This window comes from Benincasa hispida, chromosome 3 (assembly GCF_027475165.1).
Source record: "Benincasa hispida cultivar pf3 chromosome 3, pf3_genome.v1.1, whole genome shotgun sequence".
In the NCBI taxonomy this organism is placed as follows: domain Eukaryota; kingdom Viridiplantae; phylum Streptophyta; class Magnoliopsida; order Cucurbitales; family Cucurbitaceae; genus Benincasa; species Benincasa hispida.
In genome coordinates this window covers 47032104-47049843 of record NC_143480.1, presented here as the reverse complement: position 1 = coordinate 47049843, position 17740 = coordinate 47032104, and the positions used below count along the sequence as shown (strand labels likewise).

At 30.3% G+C, this 17740-nt stretch overlaps 2 protein-coding genes across 2 annotated transcripts; both read left to right on the top strand.

Annotated features, from left to right (window-relative positions):
* Window positions 1-4503: 4503 nt before the first annotated feature.
* On the top strand, window positions 4504-10273 carry LOC120072819 (uncharacterized protein C24B11.05-like). Its single transcript, XM_039025330.2, has 8 exons — window positions 4504-4778; window positions 5146-5211; window positions 5309-5406; window positions 5517-5554; window positions 7080-7167; window positions 7279-7563; window positions 8630-8695; window positions 9888-10273. The coding sequence occupies exons 1-8, from the start codon at window positions 4715-4717 to the stop codon at window positions 10047-10049; spliced, it is 867 nt and encodes a 288-aa protein (XP_038881258.1). The 5' UTR covers window positions 4504-4714; the 3' UTR covers window positions 10050-10273.
* Window positions 10274-12647: 2374 nt separating this feature from the next.
* On the top strand, window positions 12648-16768 carry LOC120074713 (NAD(P)-binding Rossmann-fold superfamily protein). The gene is made up of 7 exons (XM_039027933.2): window positions 12648-13056; window positions 14668-14939; window positions 15017-15053; window positions 15139-15236; window positions 15556-15617; window positions 16019-16142; window positions 16366-16768. Exons 1-7 carry the CDS (start codon window positions 12789-12791, stop codon window positions 16483-16485), a joined length of 981 nt encoding a protein of 326 aa, XP_038883861.1. The 5' UTR covers window positions 12648-12788; the 3' UTR covers window positions 16486-16768.
* Window positions 16769-17740: the final 972 nt, after the last annotated feature.

Below are 17740 nucleotides of genomic sequence, written 5' to 3'. Positions count from 1 at the left end.
TAAATCCTAAAGATTTTAGGCAAAAATTAGGATGTGTAGTGGTGGCCTTTTAACAAAAACTTTTAAATTCAAAGGAATTTCTATCTCAAGGAAAGTTTTATAAAATTAAGAGTAATCTGTAATTTTTTTGAAGACAACAAAAGTTTAAGAATGTTTATATATATTTTTAGAAAATTAATGGTTCTAAAATTTATATAGGAATTAAAAAAAAATGGAGGCTTTCATAATATTCAAATAATTAAAATAATGGCTTGTTATATCATTCATTGCACATATACACTATAATTATGAACTTCCATTATTTGTAAAGTTTTCCCCATAAGGGTCAAGGAACCAAAACCCCTTTGTGTTCCTTCTAATAATAATTCCACAGCTCAAACCTAATCTCCAACCTCAACACTCTAATTATAAATCTATCAATTATTAGCTCTTTTTTCCCTTTTAAATTAGTACTATCTACCATTTTAACTTTTGTTTTTACGTTTACGTCTTAGATCATTAGAATAAATCTTGCTTTCATATCATATTAAACTATCATTAAACATAAAAATACAAGTTGTTTTCATTTTTCATAAATTTAATATATCTATTATCAATTTTTACTATCAATTTCACTTATGACTTTAGTTTTTTAAAAAGTAAAATAAATATTTTTTTAAGAGAACAAATCTTATGATAATTATGGAGAGCAAATGGGCTCTATATGAAGTTCAATTATCATTACATAAAATACTACAAGGTCATGGACCTCATACTCAAATGACATGACATAGAAGGAATTTGTCGTCTCATAAAGGCCCACCATTTATTCATTATAAAACATACACATTTTTAAGACTATAGAGCTCTCTCTCTATTGTAGTCTATGGAAAAAGAGAAAAAAAAAACAATCAATTTCTAATATGGTTTATTAGTTTAAACTTAGATTTTCATAAATGTGTTTAGCGGTATATTATTCATAATGATGTTTTTTAAAAAATTAATATGCAACTAGACTTTCCATCTAAAAAAATCCACCGCTTTCTTTACGTTGTTCTTGTACTTTTATCGTGAAACTTTTTCTTAAAGGAATTATCATTCATATGGTGTTTATCTGATTTTTTTTTTTTAGTGAAAGATTGAAGATTTGACCATTTGACCTTAAAGAATAGAATACATGTCAATTACGAGCTTTATTATCGTGTTGTTTATTTGTTTTGTCACTTTTACTTATGGATAGGAGTAAAGTCACCAATAATTGTTGGTAATAGTGATGTGTGCATAAATATTTGATTTCGTAGCCAAATGTATCTTAGGATGGAGTAGTACACAACATTGGAAGTGTTATCATGTGTCAACATTCAGCACTTTGATCGAAAAATAAAATTCCCAAAAAAAGTTAACCAATAATTTTGAACTCTTTTGATGGTCCAAAAATAAGGTGGAAATTCTTATTTTTATGTAGTTACTTAATTCATTATGTATTAAAAATCAATAAACATATGACTTCAGATTCAAACTCAAATTATAAGAGTATATGATATACTATATCAAAGTTTAATATGAATTAATTTAATGTAAAATTTAGACCAATAAATATATATATATATATATATATAATATAATATAAAATATATATTCTCCACAAGTATGTAGTTTGAATCTCTTCAAAATCTTTCTATTGATATGTAAAAGTAAAGCAACTGAAATAATTTATATATTTTTTTAAATAAAACAAAGTATCATAAATAAATTATTAACCACTAAAAAATGAGCGGATAATTAAATATTAATTGGATTGACCTATCTCCCATCGACAAGTCTACCAATAATATAGTAGATATCTCTCCAATATTAAACACAAGGGCTTCTTGAATTGGTGGATAGAATTTATTCTAGAGAAAATGAAACCAATTATTTGTTTGTTTATTTATTATTATTATTATTATTATTATTATTATTATTATTATTTGAGAAAAAATGAAAAGCAATTATTGTTTAAAAGCTAATGATATTATTGATGCAGATTTTTTTATGTACTAAAAAGTAACTGTGGTTCCTTTTCTTTTCCATATCAATTATAGAGTTGAATTTAGTGGTTGATGATTTGTCTTAGAAGAGTATAACCTTATCTTTAAATAGTTATGTAATTTTCTTTTTAATTATCTAAATTGGATCTTCATTATATTATAATGCATTTCAAACTCTTGAACCCTTCACAATTAAGATAAGAAATATTTTATATTAATAAAAAAATGTATATTATAATTAAATTACACAATCAATATTCATTTAATTATTTCTAGATAATGTTCCAATAATTTGTTGAATCTTTATGAAGTATTTAAATTACTAGTTAATTAAACACGTTTATATTTTAATAAAGACGTAGATAATCAAATTGTTGTAACGTATAAATAACGGGATAGAATGATGTGATTTTTTCTATTCATAAAAATCCATTTGGTGAAATATACTATAAGTTACATTTTTATACACGTTTTTCCTTTGAACAACTTTTTTTTTTTTTTTTTAAGTTTTTTCGAATCTTCTTCATCTTGTCTAAGGGCTGAGACACGCTCGTCCCCTCAAGCATCTTGCTTGGAAAAAACTGTTGTTGGCAAGCATATTAGGGACAGACAGATAGGTTGGCAGGTTGAGAAATATACTCTTTGCTCTTCTGAGGAAGAAAAGCTTATTCAACTCGAGAAATTTTTTACTACATTTTTTTTAGTACAACCATTATGGAAGGGAGTCAAACTTTCGATCTCAAAGGAAAAGGTTCCACTTTAACTTTGAACAACAACTTCCGTTGAACCGAAAAAAAAAACTCGAGTCTTTGAATAGTAATGAAATAATGATAACATCAACCAACTATCTCAATTCTCAATTTTTTTTTTTTAAATAATATTGAAGAAAAGTAGCCCTAGGAATGAAAGATGTGACAAAGATTGCATTGAAAAGCAATGCTTTAGAAATAGCTGGCCTCCAATGACTGAAAAGAGGGCAATATTTTAGGACCTTGGTGGGTTGAAAAGTATTGGGGTCTTTAAGAAGGAAGAAAAGAGAGTTCAAAGTCCAATTAAGTACCATGAGGAAACAGCTTGGATGTTTTCTCTCCCCTTCTTTATTATTTCAATACAAAGTATATCTTAGGTTGTACTCTAGAAAGCACAGATATTTCTAATTGTGCAGAAAATCAGTATCAGATACGAATACGTGGTAGATACGTATCTGTACGTGATTTGAAGTATCTGATTTTTTATTTTTATTTTTAATTTTCAGATACGCGTATCTACTTCTAGATACGTGAAGGGGATACGTGAGTTAATTTTTTGTTTCAAATTTAAGCCCAACCATTTAAAAAGCCCAACCTACAACCCATTTTATTTTAGTGCATGTTTAGGAGTGATTTTAAAATCATCAAAAATCACTTTTTTCATTTTTAAAATCACTCAAAAACACAATTTTAATTACTCAAAATTAATTTAGTTTTCAATTTCACACTTTTAAATGCAATTTTCATATCATCAAAATTAGTTTTGAAGAATTAAATATGTTTCACGGTGATTTTGAAAATGACAAAAGTGATTTCAACCATTTTAAAATTACTTCCAAACATAAAAGTCCACTTAAATTGAGCAATCCAAAACAAAATAAATTAAAAATGATAAAACATAAAAAAATTTAAAAAAAAAAAAAAAAAAAAAACCCAAAACTTAATTAAATTTTCATTCTTCCATTCTCTCTCACTATTTAAATCATAATTCACACCTTCTTCATCCTCAACTTCATTATTCAATCTTCATCTTCTACTTCTTTCTTATCGTCTACTTTAGTCACTCAACAATTACTCGATGTTACTGGATTTTTTTCAAGTTTTCACTCTCTTCTTGAATCTATTATAATCTAACTTAAAATATGTATTATAGAAATTAATTAGACAATACATATATATATATATATATATATATATAATACGTATCTTCAACGTATCCATATCTTAATTTTTTAGAAATTAATGTATCGTCGTATCGTATCATATCCATATCATGTATTCGTATCTATGTCTGTGCTTCTTAGGTTGTACTTATCTTTTTACAATACATTAGATATTTGTTAGAATATTGGATAAAAAATAAAATATAAAATAGTGCGACAGTTGATTTAGAACAAAATTTATTCAAGTTCAAATTTTATTCAACATTCTAAGGTTGCATAATTCTACTCCAAGAATAGTTTTGAAACATTTAAAAAAAAATTGCAACTTTTAAAATAATAGAGATAGTTTTAAAACAAATGTCAAAGCTTACAGCTCTAATTAGGTTAAATTGTAAATTTTATCTCTATGATTTGAAGAAAGTTAGAATTTAGTCCTTAGAAGGTTTAAATGTTAGAATTTAGTCCAGGATAAAAATCTCGTAAATAGCCAAATCATATGGACTAAATTTACCATTTAACCCTTTAATTATGAGTAGAAAAACAAGTTGAATTTTCTAAACAAGAGTCCTGATTTTTTTTTTTTTTAAAAAAAGCAAACTTTTGCCTATTTAAACCATCATATCCCTCTCTTTCTCCTCCCCCTTCTCCTTCTAACTTCTCTAAGTTCTTTAATTTCTTCTTCTCAAACCCTCTCTTATATTTCCTCTATCTCTCTCCTTATTCCCCATTTTCTCAAGTGAGGAACATTTTCTCTCTCATTCTACAATTCATTACCACCAAGAAAAATATAAAAATGGAATATGATAAGTGTTACAAATCAAAGGCTCAAATTCCAAATTTTGATTGTCTTCTTTTTGGTAAGTTTGATATGATGAATACTTTGATATACTTCTAAAATTTGTACTTGCTCGATGATTCTCTGTCCAAATTAGGCTGAATTATGCAGCGTAAAAAAATATTGACTCTAATTTATATAACGGAATCACCATTTACCCGTTAACGAAGAAATAGTAATTAAAAGATAAAACCATTCCATTTCGACAAAAGTCCCATATCCAAGTTTTGAATTCTTTATAATCCATCTTGAAAAACTTGTAGTGTAATGTAAGGTCCTTATTATAGTAGTTTTTCTACTTTTTTTTTTTCCCTCTCCATTTTCATAACAATTGGAAATTGATTGAAAGGGATAGAATTTTAATAAGTTTGTGTTTTAAAACCTTACAGATCTTGATGACACTCTGTATCCATTAAGCTCTGGCTTAGCAACAGCTTGCAAAAACAACATACATGGTGACTTCCCTGTCTCAAATATTCTTCTTTTTTCTTTTTCTTTTTTTTTTTCATTTTTCTTATAAAAAAATATGTTTTTTTTTTTTTTAAATTGTAGCTTATATGGCTGAAAAGCTTGAGATAGAAAACAGCAAAATCCCAGAGTTGAGCAACTTACTTTACAAGAATTATGGAACAACAATGGCTGGTCTCAGAGTAAGTTTTCTTGTTCTATCTAAAAATCCATCTAATAACATGAAATAAGAAACATAAACGTTATCAAAAAGGATCTCAAGTTTATGTTTCTTTTGGTTTCTGTTTTGCAGGCCATTGGCTATGAATTTGACTATGATGAATATCACAGGTATGGTTGTGCCTCCACTGTCAACTTTTTCTTTCCTCTGTTTTGACTATTTAGAAAAATGTTCTTCTAGCTCATGAACCCTTGGTAATATAATCTATTGACAATTAAATTTACTTTGAGATTTTATCTAAAAGACCTCTTGAGTAATACTTAGCTGCTAGCTGGGTAGTTGACATTTTTTGTAACCCAAACTTGTGGCCTAATCACATGGTGCCACGTGACACTTTCTTTTTATGAAAATTTTAAAGTTTTTTTGTTGTTGTTGCTGTGTGGTTGGGTCGGGCTGCAAGCAAAAAAAGAAAATGGTTGCAGCCTAGCTAATATTCAAGATTTATTCTCAAATCAACGGAGTTTTTTAGTGTTATTAGAATCTCACATCATTAATTAGACAAAAAAAAACACATTAGACTATAGTTTTGTTGATACCTTTTTTTTAAAAAAATAAATATAACTTTTTAATTGAATGTAACGAAATTTTGAGCTTTTGTTTTGTAGTGAGAAACAATGAAATTGAATTTGATTGATTGAATTATTACAAAAGGGCAAAGAATGTCATTCAGATTACATAAAGTAATTCCACTATGTAATATGAGAGAGGTAAGATTGTAATCCCATATTAAAAAAAGGAAGAATTTATATCAATAGTAAAAAATAATAATAATAAAATGTGTTAAAAAAAAAAGGGAAATTATTTCCAGAGACAGTTATAAATATAGACATTAGACTCAAAGTATTAGCAGATATAACATAATATAAAAAAAATTACAAATATGATCAAATTTAAATAGGTGATAGACCATATTATTAGTAGGAATATATCAGTGATAAACCATATCACTGGTAAGAGTCTATCAACGATAGAAGTCTACCGTTGATATACTTATCTATATTTACAATTTTTTTAAATGATGTTATACATTTGGTTATTATTTTTAAAAATGTTACCAATTGTAATTATCCTTATTTCAAATAGTAAAACTGTTGAAAATACAGTGTCTATCATTGATAATTCTAAAATTTTGCTATATCTTGTAGAAAGTGATTGAAGTCTAGTAGTGTCTATCAGAGTCTATCATCGATAGTTTTAAAATTTTGCTATATCTTGTAAATATTTTGATTTATTTTTCTATATTTAAAAATAGTCCTAGAAAATGTGAATTTCATAACTTTATCTTCAAAGTTGTGGTGCTCCGTAATAATATTATGATTTCAATAATTGCCTTTGTTTATGTCTTAGATTCATTCTCTCTACTAACTTATGTGAAACTTTTGTTTATAAATGACTTTGAAAGAGTTAAAATCACTTTTGTCATTTTCTAAAACATAATCAATTTAATGTTTAATTTTACACTCTGAAATGTATTTTTCATTTTATTAAAATTAGTTTTGAATGATTAAAAATATTTATCAAGTGATTTTAGTCACTCAAAATCACTCCAAACATGATGCTAGACGACCCATATTCCAAGAAATTTAGAGTTTCTTACTTCATTTCTTACCATCAATTAATTGCTTCATATGACAGGTTTGTCCATGGAAGATTGCCTTATGACAACCTAAAACCTGATCCCATTTTAAGAAACCTTCTCCTCAGCCTCCCTTATAGGAAACTTGTAAGTATTTAAAAGAAAAAAGGAACTAGATATTCCAATTAATTCACATGTTCTTTCATATTTTCATTTTTCTCTAACAAACCCTTCTTTGATTTTTGTGTGAAAAATTAGATCTTTACCAATGCAGACAAAGATCACACTGCCAAAGTACTTAACAAACTTGGATTAGAAGACTGTTTTGAAGGCATTATATGCTTTGAAACCCTCAATCCTACACAAAAAAGTCCTGTTTTAGATGAAAAAGAGCATCCAAGTACTGAAATATTTGACATAATTGGCCATTTCTTTCAACCAAATCCTCTAATGGAGTTGCCAATTACACCTATTGTCTGCAAACCATCAGAAGCTGCCATTGAATGGGCTCTCAAGATTGCCAACATTGACCCTCAATCAACAGTAAGAAAATTATCTTGAAATTTAGATTTGGTAAAATTTGTGTTAGATATTTATATAAGTAAGGGCATATTTGGAATGACATAAAAAAATGTTTTTTTTTAATTTATTTTTATTTAAATATTTTTAATAAAAACTCTTTAAAATAAAAATATACATGTGTTTGACAACTCTTTCTCAAAAATACAAAAATATTTTTGTATGTAAGTTTGTTAGAAAAGGATTTTTATTAATGTCAAATTAAGACGACCATAAAATACTATGAACTAATATTTTAAAATAATGGTCGTTAAAGTTGGTCGTATAAGGGTGGTTACTGGAGTTGGTGGCCAGTTGTGGTGGTTAGGGTTGAACGATGGCCGTCACTGGAGTTTGTTAGCGACTATGGTTGATGTTGGATGATGACAGTTTCTGGAAATAGTGGCCGAAGGTTGGCCAGTCGCAGTCGCCAAAAGTGGTGGTTGGAGGTCGATCGGCGATGGTCCTCGAAAGTGGTGACCAGTGGCGATCTCTGGATGTTGTGGCCGGAATTGATCAGAGGTGGTTGCCAAAAAATGGCCGCTAACGGTGGTCATCAAAGTTGGCCGCCATTAATGGTAATTTTAAAAATTATACAAATCAGAGATAACTATTAAACACTAAAAATTCATTTTTCAAAAGTAGTTTCAAGTGTTTATTCTAAACCAACTTATTTTATACTCATTTTTTGTAAATCCACTTTGAGTAGTTGCCAAACACTTGAATTTTTTCCAAAGTCACTTAATTTTTTAATTAAACAATTGAAAAGGTATTTCAAACACACCTTATATTACCGTAATTCATTGGCTAAAAATTTTGGATTAGGTTGTGATTTAACATAGTATCAAAGTATGAGATGTTGTGTTCAAACTTCTATAATGGTTCATTCTACCTTTATTAATATTGATTCGTATTAGTTAGATAATTTACAAATTTTCTAAGTCACGAGTATTTATAGAATTAAATTTACTGTAATTATCTACTTAAAAGCTTTTGGATTAATTCTCATGTTTTTGTGTTGTTTTTATGTTGTTTTTGTTCTGTTTTTCAGTTGTTTTTTGAAGATAGCCTTCGGAACATTCAAGCAGGCAAGCGACTTGGGCTTCAAACTGTGTTGGTAAGTTGCTTGTGAATTAAGAGTGAGATTTTTAGCTTACATTATACACAATACTCTAAACTCTGATCTTTGAAATTTGTTCGAAAAAATATCTTTCCATTTTAAAAATATATTTTTTTTTTTGTTAAACTAAAGAATGAAAATTGTCCTGATAATTGAAGTATAAAAATAAAAATTCAAAGGTAAACATTATATTATTTACAACCGTATATAAGATTAAGGTCATTATTATCAATTATCAAAAGCTATCGTTAAAATCATCACATCAACTGTCATGTCAATTTACATAAATGATATTATAAGTGATGTTATGTATGACTTACAATTTTTACTCATTAGCCGAAATGCTAATTTTTTAATTTATTTTAACAAAAAAAAACTCTCTTAGGGATTTTATTTTTTTTAAACAAACTTGAAAATTCAAGTATAAAATGAAACACTTTAAAATTTAGATGCATAATTGAAACTTATCCAAAAGTTAAGGAGCATTTTGTATAATAATCTTATCTATCTTTTATTCAGTTTCAAAAAGGGAAAAAAAAACTATTCTTTTTATTTGAAAAATTTTTACCGATAAAAAAAATGTCAAACTATTTGTAAAATAGTAAAAAAAAATAAGAAAAAAACACCGATAGACATTGATAGATTTTAATCCGCGTCTATTACACAGTATATAGATTTCTATCAATTTTTATCAACCTCTATCAAAGAATAAATCTTACTATTTTGCGCAAATAGTTTTCGTTATCTTTCATTTTTGAAAATTTTCTTTTTATTTTAGATTAAATTTCCATAGTTAAGAAGACAACTCTTTGCCCTTTAGACACGACTCTGCTATAATGTTATTTATTTTGTCTAAATTTATCATTTCTTTTGGACAATATCTAGAAGAACCTATTATATTATAAAGATATAGTGCCCTCCTTACTCCACATTTATGATCTTCCTAACATTTAACGTCTATTTTCTTTAAAAAAAAAATAAATGAAGTCATTATTGATTCTTAAGTTATGATTTGTAAATAATAATTTCAATGTTCAAAATAACATTAACTTTCACGAGTTTTTCAAAGAACTTTAAAAATAAAAATTAGGAGCGTATTTAGATTGATTTTCTAACGGTTCGTTTTACAAATAAATCTCAAGATTGAGGGCGTAATATATAATATATATATATTTTTTGGTATGTATAGGTTGGCACTTCCCATAGAAGTAAAGCAGTAGATTATGCAGTTGAAAGCATTCACAACATAAAGGAAGCAATACCAGAGCTTGGTGAAGTTGAATTAAGGAAATCAGAACTCAATTACTCAGCCAATAATAATGTAGCAGTGGAGACTTCTGTGACAGCATAACAAATCATATCTTTATTTGGACTTAATAATAATAATAACAATATTCTATGTCAAAAGTTGAATAAAATTGCTGTTCAATCCTCAGTCCTTCACATTTTAATATGATTTTCTAGTGGTTGTGATTTGTTTGTTGTGTACAAATTATCAAATGTAATCCATCCTCTGTTCTTGGCTTTTTTCTAACAATAATAAATGAAATGTTGTATAGCCTTCCTAAGCTCCAATATATTGTTCTAGTTCTCAAAATTTATAGATGCTTTCCTCTTCAAAACGACGGTTAAATAGTATCCTTAAGATTGTTAGTTTAAGAGGCTTCTTTGAAGGTTGTTTGTGGCTATTAAATCTTACACGTTGTCCAACATCAATTTATAAACCATTCCACTTTGTCCAAGGCAATTTTGTGACTATTAGATTCACATTGATCAAGGACAATTTGGACTTATTATATTTGCTTGATGACCAAGTTTAGAGTTATTTTCAAATATAGCAAAATGAGTCAATTTATTTACAAATATAGCAAAATATCATTGTCTAACAGTGATAGACACTGATAGACATCTATTAATATCTATTAATGTCTATCAATGATAGATGTCTATCATTATCTACCATTGTCTATCACTATTTGAAAATATTTTAAGCAATTTTGTCATTAAAACAATTACCCTCAAGTTTAATGTGGATTATAAATAGGTACTAATCGTTGGCACTACATCTCAAACCTCAAAATCAAATGAGTTGTAAGATAAAATAAAGAAAGTGTCTTCTTATAAGTTGTAAGAGAGTTTTGATAGCACCAAAAATGTGCTATCTAGCTCGGCTTAATTTGAGTTTGTTCTTGGATTTTATGTGTTTATTTGACTATTTTATAGGTTTTGAGCACTAAAGAGGTAGAATGGGACGTAGTAACGAAGTGGAGTTAAAACATGTCAAAACAAAGCTTAATTGTATAAATCAGGAAAGAGAAGGCCAAAATGACCAAAATGCTCTTGGAGGCACAATGTACAGCACAGCGGTGCTAGCGCATGGCATTTTTTCCAGTATCCCTAAATTTAGTGCTCTATGGCACCGCAATGCTCCAAACTTAGACGCACAAATATTTCCATTAGCATTGCGACGCTACACTGCCACGATTTTTTAAATAATGATTTTAGCCACCTAGGTTAGGAGTTCGCTTGATTTGCCGATTCTAGCTAATTCCCACACGATTTCTTTCCTCTTATCTTCTCTTTTAGTATGAGAATGTATCAAAACAATTCCTTGGCGTTATTCATTAATATTATGGGCTAAGATATTCGTTTCTTGCTTGGGTTTTAAGATTTTTCCTATGTATTTGTGAGTTTTTGAACTAGATTATTGTAATTGTGGGATTCAATTTTGTTCCTCATTGATTATGATTATATTATTGGACATTTGGAAATTTTTATAATTATAGTTTTTTTTATTATTATTAACATTTGATACGTGATATATAATCTTGTGTTAATCAATCTAGAATCAATAAGTTGGGTTAGCTTGCGAATCAATTTAGATTAGTATTGTTCTAACTGACTTAGAATTAAACCAACAATATTTAATTAAGGTTTTTTCTATTAGATATTTAACTAACTTTGTCTTAGACCTTGATGCAATTAGGCCAAATTGAATTTGCATGTCATTCATCAATTTGAATTGGACTAATTAGTTGATTTGGACGAATGAACTGGCTTTTCCAATTAATTTGGTTAGGTATAAACAATTACATGATTTTGGTAATGAGAATTCTATGATCAAATACATTGAATAGGAGAATTCTGTCATAACTCAAGCTAGACTTTCTCACATAGACTTTCAACGCTCTACTTTATGCTTTTTATTGTATGCATTTAAATTTATTTGCAACAAAACAACTTACAAACTCCCCTTTTGATTACCCTAGACTGCAAATTGTTTAATTGAGAAATTCGAGGACTACCTGAGTTCGATATGTGCTACCACTACTACATCAATTTTGAGTGGATACAGTAAAATTATTTGATCTGGATTTGGACGACGAAATCCGCTCCGACCAAATTTGTAGTTTCTCTATAAGAAAGAAAGTTTGTAACTTTTATTTTATTGAATGGAATTCTTCATTTTGTTCACTATATGTTATTCTCTCCTTTTCTTTTTCTACATAATAATTATTTACAAACTATTTTAACATCATTGTTTTAGTTGTTTTCACATTTTGAGTGACTATAGTAAAATTATTTGATCTGAATTTGGACGACGAAATCCGTTCCGACCAAGTTTGCAGTTTATCTATAAGAAAGAAAGTTTGTAACTCTTATTTTATTGAATGGAATTCTTCATTTTGTTCACATTATAATTATTCACAAACTATTTTAACATCTTTTTTTAGTTGTTTTCACAAATTACTTGCGAACATGAACTCGAACAAGAAATGAGAAGTGTGAGAGAAAGAGGAAGAGTCTAAGGTGTGAGAATACTAATCTATTGAATTAGTTGAGTTTGAACGTAAATGCCAATACATGATGCAAGCAAAAATTATACATCTTTGCTTTCAAAATTTGGATGAAACTTTATCTCGACCGTGAAAGGATGAAACTTTATCTCGACCGTGAAATTTGAATTATCCGTACAAAAATGTCTCCATCTCTCTCTTGCGCGCACTGCTTCAGGAAAGAGCTTTATATGTCATAACCAGAGGTTTCCAGATGGAAACCAGTCCCTGTTAGCGTCCTCAAGTCTCGGGCCATGGCGATGCTTACACGTGTCCCATTAGTCTACTCCGCCTCAAGGTCTACCTCTTCTCCACCACTAGCTTTTCATCAATGCCATAAATGTTGTTTCGTACCCAATTCTAATTCAATCCCATCTCCGTCGCTTCAAATCCTTGGCTCTTCCATTTCCCCGACCTCCCAGAAGAGTTTCAGAAGGCGCCGAGTCCCTGCTCTTTCGGTTGTTGCAATGGCGGATTCTGGTCCCTCCACCGTCCTCGTCACCGGAGCCGGTGGCAGAACCGGTAACTCTGCCGTTTTCTATTTGCTTGCATGTTTATCGTTGGTTTGGCTTCTGTTTGGCTGCTGGGAGAATTTTAGGGAAATTTAAGACGAAATGAGTAATGGGGTTTCGATTTTTTCTTCTGGGTGTGGAATTTTATATTCTATAATTGTTATCTTCCCTGTTGACGATTTGATTTCCGATATATTAATTGGAGCCGCTGACTTAATTCCTTCACACCACACATGGGAATCTGGGACATCCAATATTAATACTTCTCATATTACAGGATAACGATGCTGTTAGGGCAAACCATTATATAACAACATTTTTTTTTTTTTGGATTTTACTGAAAGGCTTCAAATTATGTTCTTATCCCGATACCATCGTGGATTAAAACATTTTTTAGCTGTGCACCTAGTTTTGCTTGTTCCCAAACATTAGACTTTGAAATTGGTTGCTAGAATCTTAATTCTCAGTCTTTCGAGTGTTTATGAGCTCGACTTTGTGGAGGTCATGGAAGTCCAATTTGACATAAATGGATGTTGAAGTTCTCAAGTTTTCACCACGTACGTTTGAGGGATGATGTTTTTAAGTTCGTATTCTATAGGGTTGATATATCCTTTACGCATAGGGCTTACTTGAGATGGCAAAGATGAGAGAAGACTTTGGATGATGTTCTTTCTCTCGAATGGGTCATTTGTTTGGTGGGAATTCAAGATTTCCATTTGATGGGCATCTAGATACTATGTTTGTTTGTTTTTGTAAGAAGATATGATAAGTCATTATTTTGAGATGTTCATACGTGAAGCATGGAACCAATTTTGGATGTGCTTTTGAATCATGTGTTTGCAAGATATTGCGAGATACCCATGACGAGAGAATCGTCTTGGGACATTTTTTGTAACACCCCGTCCTAAAAAAATTCCCAGGAGGTCACCCAACATAGGATTGCTCAAAGCTAAGCACGCTTAACTTTAGAGCTCTTATGATTGAGCCACCAAAAAGAAAGGTGCACCTTGTTGGTATAGGTAGTAACTTTCAATTCTTTTAAGCCTTTCTTAACTATACATCCATGTCCTCATGATCCCTCTCATTAGGATGTGATATTAGTTCATTCATATACCCCTCCTGAACTCAGATCGTTACATGTTTGCCCTTCATTTTTCTTTTATATATATATATATATATTCATCTATTTTCTTTATTTCACATCAACGTATTTATCTATTAAAAAACGATCATATTTAATTATTTATTTTTATAATTTTTACATTTCGATATAAAATAAACTTTAGTTAAATTGAAGAATATATCGATTTATTTTCAATCGGAAGTTAAAATGCAATATTCATTTTATTCTACTTTTCTAATAGTTGCACAATACTTTAGCATTCAACGAGGGCATTATAATCATAACACATAATTTTAAAATATTCTCATACACAAATCCTAGAAAACAAACATAGTTTATCTGAATTTTTGTTATTCTCAAAGGTTCTTATAAATTCCTTCAGGACAAACATCTATGCTATCTATAACTTCAGGCTGATTTCGGTTATCTAGATTTCCAAGGGAAAAAAAAAACTATCGGACCAATTCTCAATATGGCTTTATTGGTCCTTTTTGGCAGGTCAAATAGTTTACAAGAAATTGAAGGAGAGATCGGATCAGTATGTTGCAAGAGGTTTGGTTAGAACTGAAGAGAGCAAGCAAAGTATTGGTGGAGCAGACGATCTTTTTGTTGGCGATATAAGGGATGCAGATAGCCTTGGTCCTGCAATTCAAGGCATTGACGCTCTCATCATTCTTACGAGTGCCGTGCCAAAGATGAAGCCGGGTTTTGATCCTACCAAAGGGGGCAGGCCTGAGTTCTACTTCGAGGATGGAGCATATCCTGAACAGGTACCTCAACTTTCTCTTCCTTTCTCTTGGTTACCTATCTTTTATGTAGTTCCTTCTCTGATGGAAGTTTGCCATAGGTTGACTGGATTGGCCAGAAGAATCAGATTGATGCTGGTGAGTGATGATGCTCCTTTCTTCTTGCTACCATTTTCTTTTCACGAGTTTAAAATGCTGAAAGTTATCTAATGATTCAAAATAGCCAAGGCTGCTGGCGTTAAACAAATCGTTTTGGTCGGCTCTATGGGTGGAACAAATATCAACCATCCTTTGAACAGTTTGGGTAATGGGAACATATTGGTTAGTATTCTCTTTCCAATTGCTTCAAAACCGAGTTTGATAGAGAGAAATGAAAAAATGAACAAGGGCCTTAGAAAAAGTAAGCCCAGCAGAAAAAGGAGCTAAAGAGTTTCCAATCCAACATAATCAAACTAAGATCATGGTTACAAAAAGGATTCCTGACCAACGCTCTCAAGGGTATTGAACCTTGTCACCTCTCAAGTTCATCACACAACCTCTCCACGTCTCTAAAAATCTTATTGTTAGCGAAGAAACTAGCTCGCCAAATGAATTTATTCTTCCCCTGAAAAGAGTCTAAAAACTGTTTATTATACAATAGGTTTGGAAAAGGAAGGCTGAGCAGTATTTGGCTGACTCCGGTGTTCCATACACCATTATAAGGTACGTCGTTGATTGCATTTCATATTCATCTTCACCACAAAGAGTTATGTGCCTTCGCTCAAATCATAAACACTTGAAATTCTCAGAAACTGCTTCTTCTTGTCTTCTCCTTTAGTTGGGATCATTGTTAAAATTACTGGATTAAGCATGATTAAAGCATTTATTGGGAATTTGAAGATCTTTCTTTGGTTCAAAGTCTTTATCATATTAGATACATCCTGACCTGAAATGATTTGATCGATGGTTTACGAATTTATCTAGTTTTGTGGATGTCAATATAATGTTTCATCTTCAATCCAAACTTTCCTCTTTTATCAGTCCCTAGTTAGAGTGTTTGATATTTGACTACAAGTAAATGCCATAAACCTGTCAACTTACCCGATTGGACTACCCTTTCTCAGGGCTGGAGGTCTGCAGGATAAGGATGGTGGGATCCGAGAGCTGCTGATCGGGAAGGACGATGAACTTCTTCAAACCGAGACGAGAACCATTGCCAGAGCCGATGTTGCCGAAGTCTGCCTTCAGGTACTTGTCTACAGGAATTAGTATCAAGAACTTAGTGAACGAGAATGATCTTAAAAAGAACAATCAGGCATTGAACCATCAATACAACTAGGAAATGTACTCATTAGTTTTTACACTCGGAATCTGACAAATCAAAATCTAACACTACTTACATTATTCCTCAAAGGACAGTCCATCATCCTTCCTGTTTAGCATCTAATCCAAGCTCTGAACTCTTGAATAGGCACTGCAATTTGAGGAGGCCAAATTCAAGGCATTTGATCTAGCCTCAAAGCCTGAGGGAGTAGGCACGCCGACGAAGGATTTCAAGGCCTTGTTCGCTCAAGTGACAACGAGTTTCTGATTTGGGTAGAGTCTGTAATATCAATCTTTCCGAATGAAGCATTGTTGTCCTGAATTGTTGTGCTGCTATTAAATTTTGAACTGTGATCTTTCAATAGGTGTGGGAGAGGAGAGGCTGTAAGGATCTTAGGTTAATGATGCATTAGAACTAGAGGTTACTTAATCTCTTTCAATTTGCGGCTTTGATTGGCATGCCATCAGTCTGCATTTCAGATAAATTGTCCCGGAGAATGTCGTAATGTATGACTTTGCTTTTTTCTCTAATGAACTGGATGATTTATTAATTTCTTTTTTCTTCTTCTCCGGTCGGCCGTACTAGTCTTGAAAAATTATTTAATAAGATTGCTATGATGTGACTGCCGTCAAAGACGTTGGATTTAGATTTGAGATTTGGAGTGTCCTCTAGCAACAGTCGAACACAAATTTGGCATACGTCTATGTAATTTAACCATCAATCTAGCTGATTGTATGTTTCAGACAAAAATGAACGAAATGACTAATTTAATTAGTATAGTATTTATATTATAATCTCTAGAGTGAAAGAAAAAGTTAAATCTTTGGACAATTAAAGGGTTATCATAATCAACCATGTGATAAGTGTAATATATTAATATTGCTTTTCAAGGTCAAGATATCAACTGATTTTTCACATCATAAAGTTAACCATGTTTGAAAGTAATTTTAACTAATTAAACTTGTCGATATCATATTCAATTTTGAATATGTTGTAATCAGTGAGAACGGGCACCGAAAATCGACCAAAAAAAGAGTGTGAAATTCGTCCGACCATCGGGTTTTTTTTTAAAGAGGAGTCAAGATGAATGAAAATGAAAGATGAATTGATAATGAGTTTTAGGTTAATAAAATTAGCAACTTTTTTAATTTTATATCAATCATTTTTTAATGGAAAAATTTAAATAAATCATATAATGGATTTGAAAATTAGGTAACATAAAGAATAATAATAAATCAATACTAAAATAGTAGGTTTGGGTTTGGGTTGATGGTAATGGGTTTGCTTTTATACTTAATTTTTTTTTTTTAAAAAAAAAACAAAAAACAAAACAAATATGTAAACATCGGTGGGTCGGTTTTTAATTTTTTTCCTAAGAAAATAGAAAACCAACCAAACGATCCCTAACTCCGACCGACCGACCTTAATTCGATCGGTTTTGGTCAGATTGATGTACACCCCTTGTAATAAAAAAAAAAGTTAATTCAATATTTGGTTTAATATTTTTAGAAGTGTTTTAATT